At 35.3% G+C, this 12,057-nt stretch overlaps 1 protein-coding gene across 4 annotated transcripts in view; it reads left to right on the forward strand.

Moving 5' to 3' along the window:
• Window positions 1-8,056: 8,056 nt before the first annotated feature.
• The window catches only part of LOC104105736 (lysine histidine transporter-like 5), a 49,705-nt gene continuing 45,704 nt past the window's right edge, over window positions 8,057-12,057 (forward strand). The window contains exons 1-8 of one of the 4 annotated variants that reach the window (XM_009614126.4): window positions 8,057-8,219; window positions 8,301-8,485; window positions 8,822-9,205; window positions 9,840-10,239; window positions 10,973-11,078; window positions 11,173-11,264; window positions 11,356-11,424; window positions 11,676-11,924. In XM_009614126.4, the coding sequence (XP_009612421.1) occupies window positions 8,196-8,219; window positions 8,301-8,485; window positions 8,822-9,205; window positions 9,840-10,239; window positions 10,973-11,078; window positions 11,173-11,264; window positions 11,356-11,424; window positions 11,676-11,774 (1,359 nt within the window). In that variant the 5' untranslated portion in view covers window positions 8,057-8,195 and the 3' untranslated portion in view covers window positions 11,775-11,924. Of the gene's footprint in view, window positions 8,220-8,300; window positions 8,486-8,821; window positions 9,206-9,839; window positions 10,240-10,972; window positions 11,079-11,172; window positions 11,265-11,355; window positions 11,425-11,675; window positions 11,925-12,057 lie in introns of those variants that run through there. The other 3 variants (XM_033658565.2, XM_070192520.1, XM_070192526.1) reach the window with 3 other exon arrangements.

Consider the following 12,057-nt stretch of genomic DNA (forward strand, 5'->3'; position numbering starts at 1 on the left):
CTGGTTTTAAATGAGATGATTTGATTCAAACCCTCATTTTAAAAGCATGTTGTATTTTACTGAGATTTCATGATATGAACTTTATGTGCTTTATTGCTCGTCGCTGCTGCTTAGTCTTTATTTACTGTTGTTACTTACTGAGTTGGCGTACTCACGTTACTCCCTACACCTTGTGTGCAGATCCAGATGTATCTGGACCCGGTAGCGGTTGTTGACTATTCTAGCTGTAGATCTTCTCGGAGTCAGCAAGGTAGCTGCCTAGCGATCGCAACCATGTTCTTGTCCTTCCTATCTTCCAGTAGTTGTTTTAGTTACTTTCCAGACTGTGTTAGTCTCAGTATTGTCAGTTGTTGTAGTTTGCTCATGACTAGTGACACCCGATGTCGGGCTTTTCTTTTCGCACTTTCATTTGTTTTGAATTTCTTTGTGAAGTTTTATTATTAAATAGCTTGAAATTATCTTTGAAATGAAATATCGTGTTGTTTTTGGTAATGAGTCGGTTAGCCTAGTACCACGATAGGCACCATCACGACATGGTAGTTTGGGTTGTGACAGATTAGTACGTGGTTCCTTTATCTCTTTGCTTCCATATCCATTTATTATAGAGATTCTTGTAAATTGAACTATTGGCTTGATTACATTTATCGAAATTGTCTGCAGATCGGGTTTCACGCTGCAACGATTGTAATATGGTGGAATAAGGAAGGATTATGACATTGATTCTGATGATACGGTGGGATCGAGTTACGCGCCACAATAGTTGTGTATGTAATACTTGACATTGATAAATGATAATATGGTATAAAAGGGAGAATTATGACATTGATTACGATGATTTGGTGAGATCGGGTATCGCGCCGCAACTGATTGTATACGTGATTCTTGATATTGATAAATGATGATATGATGAAATAAGGGAGGATTGTGTATGTACGGTAGGATCGGGTTGCGCGCGGCAACAAATTGTGTGTTTCGTACTCGATGTTGTTATTGTGTTAGTTTTCAGCATTTTTATATAAGATTATGAGGTCTGATATTCTGGATTCTTTGATTGTGAGGTTGGGTTCATTTTCATAAATTAACTACTTTACTTTCATTCTTATTTTCTTTCCCTGTTATTATTATCATTCTGCATACAGGTTATTGTAAGTGGTCATCTTAGCCTCGTCTCTACTTCGTCGAGGTTAGACTCGATACTTACAGAGTACATGGGGTCGGTTGTACTCATACTACACTCTGCACTTCTTGTGCAGATTTCGGAGTGGGTCCTAGCGGCGTTTAGTTGATTTGCTCGTATCCAGTTCTTTATGGAGACTTGAGGTACAGATGCACAACGTTCGCAGCCTTGAAGTTGCCTTCTACATCACCTTAATTATTTATTTCGATTCATGCGTCTATGCTTTTATTCAGACTATTATTTGTAGTACTCTAAATGCTCGTATATTCGTGACACCAGTTCTGGGATTCTATTTGGATATCACCGTTTATTAGTTCATTTACTCTATCTCAGTTTATTCATCTTGTTGGTTTTCATTTGATTTGAATTGTTAAAAATGATTAATAACTATATCTAACTTTAGCTTGCCTAGCAAGTGAAATGTTAGGTGCCATCATGGTCCCGATGGTAGGAATTTCGGGTCGTGACAAGTTGGTATTAGAGAACTAGGTTGCCTAGGTCTCACGAGTCATGAGTAAGTTTAGTTGAGTCTGGAAGATCGATACATAGACATCTGTACTTATCTTCCAAATGATATGGAGTTTTAGGAAAAAATCCACTTCTTTCTTTCTCTATCGTGCAATTTAATTCTATAATTGATGATTGAACCATTATGTTCTTGTTTTCTGGAAGATGTCAAGAACACGCATAACATCTGCAGCTGGACAGGAGCCAGAGCCCCCTGTGGCAACTACAAACAGGGGCGGAGGCCGAGGTCAAGGTCGAGCCAGTGGCCGAGGTAGAGCTCTGTCTAGAGCTCGAGCAACATGAGGGGTATTTCGAGTGTGGGGGTACTGGTCACATCAAGCGGTACTGCTAATAAATTTTAGCAGCATGCCACATCAGAGTTCTCGTGCCATGGTTCCGGCACCAATTGCTTTACCACCCGCTCAGCCAACTAGAGGTAGGGGTCAGGATACCAGAGATGGATTTCAGGCCGTTAGAGGCGGAGGTCAGGCAATTACAGGTGGAGGCCAGCCAGCTAGAGGCCATCCGAGAGACGGAGGTAAGGGTGGTGGGTCCAGCCCCAATTTTGTGCATTCTCAGCTAGACCCGAGGCCGAGTCATCCGACGCCTTTATCACAGGTATTGTTCCAGTTTTCCATAGAGATACTTCACTTATATTTGATCCGGGCTCTACTTATTCCTATGTGTCATCCTATTTTGTTTCATATCTGGTTATGCCTCGCGATTCTTATGAGTGCTCTTGTATATGTGTCCACGCCGGTGGGAGATTCTATAATTGTAGACCGTTTGTATCACTCATGTGTAATTACTATTGGGATTCTTGAGACTAGTGTAGATCTCCTAATTCTTGATATGGTAGCCTTTGATGTTATTTTGGGCATGGATTGGCTGTCACCTTATCATGCTATATTGGATTGTCACGCAAAGACATTGACCTTAGCCATGCCAGGGTTGCCTCGATTAGAGTGGAGAGGGACTCTTGGCCATTCTACCAGCATGGTTATTTATTATGTCAAGGCTCGACGTATGGTCGAGAAGGGATGTCTAGCTTGTTTGCCCTATATTCGTGATTCTAGTGCGGAGGTTCTTTCAATAGATTCGGTACCTATTGTGCGTGAGTTTCCAGAGGTGTTTCCTGCAGATCTGCTGGGGATGCCTCCCGATGGAGATATTGACTTCTGTATTGATTTGGCTCCGGAAACTCAACCCATTTCTATTCCACCATACCATATGGCCCCGCCTGAGTTGAAGGAACTGAAGGAGCAATTGCAAGATTTACTTGATAAGGGATTCATTAGACCTAGTGTCTTGCCTTGGGTGCACCTGTGTTGTTCATGAAGAATAAAGATGGTTCGATGAGGATATGTAAAGACTATCGGAAGTTTAACAAGGTCACTATCAAGAACAAGTATCTGTTGCCGATGATTGATGACATTTGATCAGCTTCAGGATACCAAGGTGTTTTCGAAGATTGATTTGAGGTCTGCTACCATCAGTTGAAGATTAGGGCATCGGATGTCCCTAAGACAGCTTTTCAGACTCGGTATGGGCATTATGAGTTCCTAGTGATGTCATTTGGGTTGGGTTGACAAATGACCCTGCAACATTTATGAATTTGATGAACTGGGTATTAAAGACCTATTTGGATTCTTTTATGATCGTATTCATTGATGATATCTTGATCTACTCTGGCAGTCGAGAGGAGCATGAGAAACATCTTCGAGTTATGCTTCAGACTCTGAGAGATAGCAATTATATGCCAAATTTTCAAAGTGTGAGTTTTGATTAGACTCAATCGATTTTTTGGGGCATATTGTATTGTTCGAGGGCATAAAAGTGGATCCTTAGAAGATTGAGGCAGTTCAGAACTGGCCTAGACTTACTTCAGCTACGGAGATTCGGAGTTTCCTGGGTTTGGCAGGTTATTATCGCCGGTTTGTGGAGGAGTTTTCATCCAGAGCAGTCCCATTGACTAGATTGACCCAGAAGGGTGCTTCATTCAGGTGGTCAAATGAGTGTGAGTTGAGCTTTGAGAATCTCATGACTGTTTTGACTACAACGCCAGTGTTGGTGTTTCCCACAGGTTCAAGATCCTACACGGTGTATTGTGATACATTACGTATTAGGCTTGGTGCAGTATTGATGCAGGATGACAAGGTGATTGCATACGCGTCACGGTAGTTAAATGTTCATGAGAAGATTTACCTTGTTCATGACCTAAAGTTGGCAGCCATTATTCATGAACTTAAGATTTGGAGGCATTACCTCTACGGCGTGTCATGTGAGGTGTTCACGGATCATCGGAGTCTACAGTATTTGTTCAAGCAAAAGGATATCAACTTAAGACAGCAGAGGTGGTTGGAGCTGTTGAAAGACTATGATATCACCATGTTGTATCATCCCGGGAAGGCCAATGTGGTGAGAGACCTCTAGCATCAGATGTTCAGGCTTTGGCCAGTCAGTTCATGAGGTTAGATTTTCGGAGCCTAGTTGTGTTCTAGCTTGCACGGTCTCTCGATCATTTTTGTATGAGCATATCAGAGAGTATCAGTATGATGACCCCCATTTACTTGTCCTTAAGGACACACTATGACATAATGGTTCCAAGCAGGTTACTATTGGAGACGATGGGGTATTGCGGATGCAATGTCGGATTTGTGTGCCCAATGTGGATGGGCTTAGTGAGTTGATTCTTGAGGAGGCCCACAATTCGTGTATTCCATTCATTCGGGTGCTGCCAAGATGTATCAGGATTTGCGGCAGCATTATTGGTGGAGAAGAATGAAGAAAGATATAGTTATATATATGGCTCGGTGTCTGAATTGTCAGCAAGTAAAGTACGAGCATCAGAGGCCCGAAGGTTTGCTTCAGAAGATTGAGATTCCCAAGTGGCAGTGGGAGCGTATTACCATGGAGTTTGTTGTTGGGCTCCCACGGACATGGAAGAAATTCGATGCGGTATGGGTTATTGTGGACATGTTGACCAAGTCGGCACATTTTATTCCAGTAGCAGTTACCTATTCTTTAGAGTGGTTGGCTGAGATCTTTATCCGCGAGATCATTCGTCTTCACGGTGTTCCCGTGTCCATCATTTCTGATCGAGGTATGCAGTTCACCTCGCACTACTGGAGGGCCCAGTGTGAGTTAAGTACAAGGGTTGAGTTGAGTAAAATATTTCACCCCAGATGTGTGCCACAACGGTTGTGTATGTAATACTTGATATTGATAAATGATAATATGGTGTAATAAGGGAGGATTATGACATTGATTACGATGATATGGTGGGATCGCGATGCGCACCGTAACAGATTGTGTGTTTTGTACTCGTTGTAATTGTGTTAGTTTTCAACATTTTTATATGAGATTACGAGGTCCGATATTCTTGATTCTTTGATTGGGTTCATTTTCATAAATTAATTGCTTTACTTTCATTCATGCCTTTCCCTGTTATTATTATCATTACTGTGTACAAGTTATTGTAAGTGGGTGTCTTAGCCTCATCACTACTTCGTCGAGGTTAGGCTCGGCACTTACACAGTACATGAGGTCGATTGTACTCATACTACACTCTGCACTTCTTGTGCAGATTTCGGAGTGGATCCTAGCGGCGTTCAATATATTTGCTCGAATCGAGTTCTTGACGGAGACTTGAGGTACAACTGCACAACGTTCACTGCCCTAAAGTCCCCTTCTACATCACCATAGCTGTTTATTTAGATTCAAATAGTTGTGCTTTTATTCCGACATTCTAGACGCTCGTGTATTCGTGACACCAATTCTGGATTGTATTTGGATATCGTCGTTTATTAGTTCATTTACTCTATCTTAGTTTATTCAGCTTATTGGTTTTCATTTGATTTGAATTATTAAAAATAGTTAATAACTATATCTAACGTTGGCTTGCCTAGCAAGTGAAATGTTAGGCGCCACCGTGGTCTCGACTGTGGGAATTCCGGATCGTGACATTTTCAAGGGTAAAAAAGGCAAACGGTATTTCGCTAAGGATCTTCGTAATTTTAATATAGTATAAATGGATAGATATTGATAAATATAAATAGATTCAATCCTCTTAAGCATTAATTCACTCTCGTATGATTTTATTTACCCTTCTTATGATAATATATATGTAATTCTATTGGCCAACCAAAACCATAGTATACAAGAAAATTGGACGGTAAGCCATTTTATAAAGTACCATAGATCAAAGTATGGATGGGCATTCAGGCAGTTTGAATATGAAAATTTTGGTTTGGATTTTCAATTTTTGGATTGAAGAAATAGAAATTCAAATCCAATCCAAATAAGCTCGGATTGGATTAGATTTTTTAAATTTGGTTCTGGATTAGTCGGTTTGGATATTTTTAATTTTGAATTTTGAGCTTTATAAGTTGAGATATTTCTTCTTTTTACAAAAATGAATATCCAAATGAAGTACTCATGTTAAATTGCTTGAAAAGTTCCTCATTCTCACTGCAATCATCCAAATATATATTCAAGTAATGAAATTATTATCAAAAAAATGTAATAGAGACATTAATACAGACGATACGAAGTAGCAATAGTAAAATCATGTCCAAATAGAAAGTATTCTAACAATAACTTAGTAATTAATGTTGAATATATGAGATAATATATATTGGGTATGGTATTTGAACTTATTATTGTTGGCATATGTATAATTGACTAAATATAAAGTATAAATTTTCGCATTTTCGAACATCCAAAAATCCGAAGTATCAAATCCAATATCCAATCCGAAATTCAAAAATTGTAAAAACTAAATCCAAAATCCAAACAAATAATTCAAAATTTTCGGATTTTGATTTGGATTTGGATTTTGGGTTTGCCCAAACTATGCCCACTCCCAGCTCAAAGAGTAAAGAGCAAAATAATCATTATAGTGAGAGTAAAATTCACTTTACCCCCTTAACCTTTAAGGGCGAAAACAATACCCCCTTACATTTTAAATGGGAAAGGGAACCCTCCTTATGCAATATTTTTTTGTTGGTGAGAGTCTTTTTTAAAATAAAGATTATTTTTCTCTCTATCCTTTTAAAAGATGAAGCATAATATTTTTCATCCAAACCCGTACTTGAATTTTGTCTTTTTTGCTTGCAAAATTTAAGATATTTTATATTATATTGAGGTTATATTGAGACCATTGTTATAATTTTTGTAATAGAAAAATATTTGCATACGAAATTCAAGAAATATTGAACGCACACACATTCACCACGGATGCTTTAGCATTTCATGAAGGGAAAAAGATACATTGAAATAGTCAATTCTCTTACATTTATTAGATGAAAGAATTATTGCTATGCGTATAAATTTATTTATGTGTTTTTTTTGTATATTAAAATTATTATACTAAAGCAATTATTAAACTTTACTTATGTTGAAAATATCGTCATTGAACAGAAATTACTGTTGATAATGTCATATTTGAAAATTTATTATGGAGGCGTTTTTACGTTACATCATATCTTAAATTATGTCGGAAGAAGGATAACGTGAAACTCCATAAATTATAAAGATCCTAATTGTTTGTCATATGTTGAGCTTTTGACTATAATCAAAGAAATTGGTTATTCTAAAAATTATCTATTCAAGAGGGTTCTCTTTCCCATTCAAAATGTGAGGAGGATATTATTTTTCTAACCCTTAAAAGGTTAAGGGGTAAAGTAGAAGCTTTATCCTTAGAATAATCCAACAATTTCAACCACTCCACTCATTACGCCATTTTATGCGTTGTAGTTAGTTTGGTTCTTTTTTGTTACATATTACTTGGATCCTTTCCATAATTTTTACGCCATTTTACTATAATTGTGGGTAGAACCTTTTTTTATATATATAGAGAACAATAATTATAATTTTCTCCTTTTTTATAATCACTTTTTAAATAGCTATATACTTCCATTAAGTGGCTGGCAAAAACTTTTGGGTAAAGATTATATAGCACTTATGACTTTAAAATTTTAAATTTGTCGCATAAGACTTCATTATTATCATTGTCATTTTTATATGTAGTAAACATATTCATATTCGCATATTTGACGTTATGAAGCGTGTGTAATAGACTTGTAGCTAAACTTATTGTAATATTAAGAAACAAAAAACAAAAAAAGCATTGAACAATTAGTTAGATTGCGTATAGTTCAATTAAAATTCTTCTGACGCCTCTATTCACGGCAATATTAAATTTGACTTGTTTTTGTATTTCTAGTTAATTGGTAAAATAGTCAAATGCACAAAAATAGGAAAATCAATCGTTTATCACATGGCTTAGGTAGTAAGTAAGTGGATAACTTTATCTGGATATCCTTAATTTTCTAAACTGTTTACGATCCATAGTTCCCCTAAATTAGGAAAGTAAGAGATACCCCAAAATAAAAAGCATAAAAACCCTTTTTCCCACACTCAACACTTTACTTACTTATCTATTGAGTAATTGCTAACAAGAGTTTTTAAACTGCTATTTACTCTGACACAAAACCAGTAAACACTGACGATGCATGACAAAGAAGTTTCAAGGGTATGTTCTATCTAAAAATGAATTTGTACCTAGTAGTCTTGATCATATTCTTATTCATGTAAGTTTATTTTTTAATTCAAGGTTGAGAGTGGGAATAATTCCAACGATGCAACGGCAAACGAACAAATCGATGACGATCTGAATAGATGGTTGCCTATAACAGCTTCCCGAAAAGCCAAATGGTGGTATTCAACATTCCATAATGTAACAGCCGTTGTAGGAGCTGGTGTTCTTGGCTTACCATATGCTGTGTCACAACTCGGCTGGTAAATCCTATGATACTCCCTCCCTCCGTTCACATTTACTTGCCGTTTTGCTTTTCGGGAGTCAAACTACATAAATTTTGATCAGCGTTTTAATGTGTTTCCTTTCACCATATTGATATGAAACGAATTATAAATTATAGTACTTTTCGTATAATTTCTGAATATTTAATTTAAAATTTTAAGAAAATATAATCCAATTTCACTTCCAAGATTAGTCAAACTGACTCTCGAAAAGTAAAATATGACGTAAAAGTGAACGGAAGGAGTACATCTCATGTAAGTCATTCATTTGCGAATTCTTACCCTTTTTTTGTTTGGTATTTTTAAATTATGTAGGATTCCAGGAATCGGGATGATAATAATATCATGGTTTGTGACATTATACTCACTTTGGCAATTGGTTAATTTGCACGAACATGTCCCGGGGAAGAGATTTGACCGATATCCTGAGTTAGGAAAACATGTATTTGGCCTAAAGAGAGGTTATTGGATAGTAATGCCTCAACAGATGATTGTTCAAGTTGCCAGTGACATAGTTTATATGGTTACAGGGGGGAAATCTCTAAAAGAAAGTATGCATACGATGTTCCATTGGTCTAGAGGGATTAAGCAAACTTACTTTATTTTATTTTTTGGAGTTCTTCAGTTGATACTATCTCAAGCTCCTAATTTTAATTCCTTGAAAGTGGTCTCTTTTACAGCAGCTGTTATGTCTTTGAGGTACGTAAATGAATACAAAATGCTAAACATAATATTTTTTACCTGTCGTTACATGTTGTATTGTATCATATTGTTTGGATGTTTGTTACCTATTGTATTGTATCGTATTGTTTGGATGATTGTTATATGTTGTATTGTATCGTATTGTTACTTTAAATACAATGTTTATTTTTTGATTATTACTTAAATTTTATTGTATCGTATAGTTAAATCTGTCGTTACGTAACAACGAAAAATGTCATTTTTATGAAACCACCGATTTGGTGTGGTTGCGTTGTTTCTTTATTTATTTTTTTCCTCTCATCTTGTTTTTCCATATTATTAAATAATCATATTTTATCCTTTATCCTATCTTTTTCATATAATAATTCTACCACGTACATTACTTTTTCTTTATAATATTGCAAGTTTATTCTTCATATTGTTGGTACATGACATCATGAAAACGATAAAAAATAATACAATATATCCAAACATTGTATACATTAAAACAATACAACGATACAATACAATACTGTATGAAATGATACTTAACAACCATCCAAACAAGAACACAAAATGCAAAACGCAAGTCTATTATTATGTTATTTTTATGACATATTGAATTCATTTTTGTGTTTATATATACATGCAGTTACTCAACAATTTCGTCAATAGCATCAATTATCAAGGGAGTTGAACATCCACAACCAGTTAATTATGGTCTACGATCTCATACTCCAGTTGGAATAACATTTGATATTTTCAACAGTTTAGGAACAATTGCATTTGCATTTGCTGGACATAGTGTTGCATTAGAAATTCAAGCAACAATACCTTCAACCCCAGAAAAACCATCTAAAGGGCCAATGTGGCGAGGTGTTACCGTAGCTTATGCAATTGTTGCATTTTGCTATTTAGCTGTTGCTGCCTCTGGATTCTGGGCTTTTGGAAATCTTGTGGATGATGATGTCCTTGTTACACTAAAACATCCACATTGGCTAATTGCTCTTGCAAATTTTATGGTATTTTTGCATGTTCTTGGAAGCTATCAGGTGATGGTCTGAAACTATATACTCTCTCCGTTTCAATTTAGATGATGTAGTTTGACTTAACACAAAGTAATTTTTTTTTTCAAGTGAAAATGCTATTTGAAAATTAGAGTTGTGTTTGGACATGAATATAATTTTGGTTGTTTTTGAATTTTTGTGAGTGATCTAAGTGAAAATTTTGAAACAACAACTTTTTGGAGTTTTTTAAATTTTTGAAAAATTCCAAAATTCATCTTCAAGTGAAAATTGGAAATTTTATGGCCAAACACTGATTTCGAAAAAAAGTAAAAATTTTTTGAAAAAAAGTGAAATATGTTTCATGGCCAAACAGAATCTTAGATGATTTAGTTTGACTTGGCACAAAGTTTAAGGAGAAAAAAAAATAATTTTGAAACATGTGGTCCTATAGCTTACGGGACAAAAGTTATGTGAGACCATGGTATTTGTATGGTAATAAAAGCTTATCATTAAAGATATAGCGAATAAAATAAAAAATTTAAAGTTAAATTATTTCTAAATATAAAAATATGTTATTCTTGAGTCACCAAAGGAGCAATAGTTCCAATAAAAAGGATCAAAGGGGAATAAAAAAAAGTGTCATTCTTTTTTAAATAGACTAATAAGAAAAACGTGCTATTTAAATTGAAACAGATAGAATACATTATTATATATCTTGAATATTGGATCAAATGTTGGATCAAATGTTTATTACCATTTGTGTTTTTTTTAATCTCAGGTTTTTGCAATGCCTGTTTTTGACATGATTGAGTGTTACTTGGTTAAAAAGCGTCGTTTCACTCCTGGACGACCTCTTCGCCTTATTGCCCGAAGTATTTACGTTGGTAAATAAAATTAATCTTTCACTACTTGTATGGAATTAATACTAACATAACAAAATGAACTAATTCCTGTTTGTATACCAATTTTGTTAAACAGTTGTGACGATGTTCGTTGGAATGTGCTTTCCCTTTTTCGGAGGGTTGCTGGGCTTTTTTGGAGGATTGGCATTTTCATCCACATCATTTTTTGTACGATCTCTATATATCCTAATCTTTCTTTAGAATTTAGTACTAACCAATATATATGCTTAATTGTGTATATTTATTTATTATATGACAGCTCCCATGCATAATGTGGCTTGTCAGCCAAAAACCTAAAAGATGGAGCTTTCATTGGATCGCTTCTTGGGTAAGTTTGTTGTGATATATAAGGTTTTTTTCACTTTTACGGTCAGAAACTATTTACCGTCAGTAGAAAAAAAACTAATTTTTTAAAATAATTTTAGTATATAACATACAATATATATATATATATATTTCGGTTATTATTTTGAGAGCGACTATGCAATTTACGATATATAATAACCGATCATGTGTAAAGGAAACTTACACCATTTAACTGTATAATACTTACTTTTATTTCTTTGACTTTGTTTTCAGCTTTCAATTATTATTGGTGTGAGCATAACCGTCTTGGCGCCAATTGGAGGAGCACGCACCATTATCATCTCAGCAAAGAATTACAAATTCTTCAATTAGATAGTTTTCTCATTTTCTGTCACTAGCTAGGAATTTCTTTAGAATCATTTATTCTAGTGATTTTGTTTCACATCAAGCTAAGTCAGCTCAATCTCAATGTGTTTCTCATTTTTATCAACATTGATTCTATAGAGAAAGTGATTCCTCTCATTTCTAGCTATTGATTACTCTATAATATTTGACCACTAACCAAACTATCGTTTAACTCTTCGCAAGAAATGTAAATGAATAACCAAACTAAATTTATTCATTTAAAATTATATTTTAGTGTTCTGATGCTATT

Source organism: Nicotiana tomentosiformis, chromosome 1, assembly GCF_000390325.3.
Source record: "Nicotiana tomentosiformis chromosome 1, ASM39032v3, whole genome shotgun sequence".
Taxonomy (NCBI): Eukaryota; Viridiplantae; Streptophyta; class Magnoliopsida; order Solanales; family Solanaceae; genus Nicotiana; species Nicotiana tomentosiformis.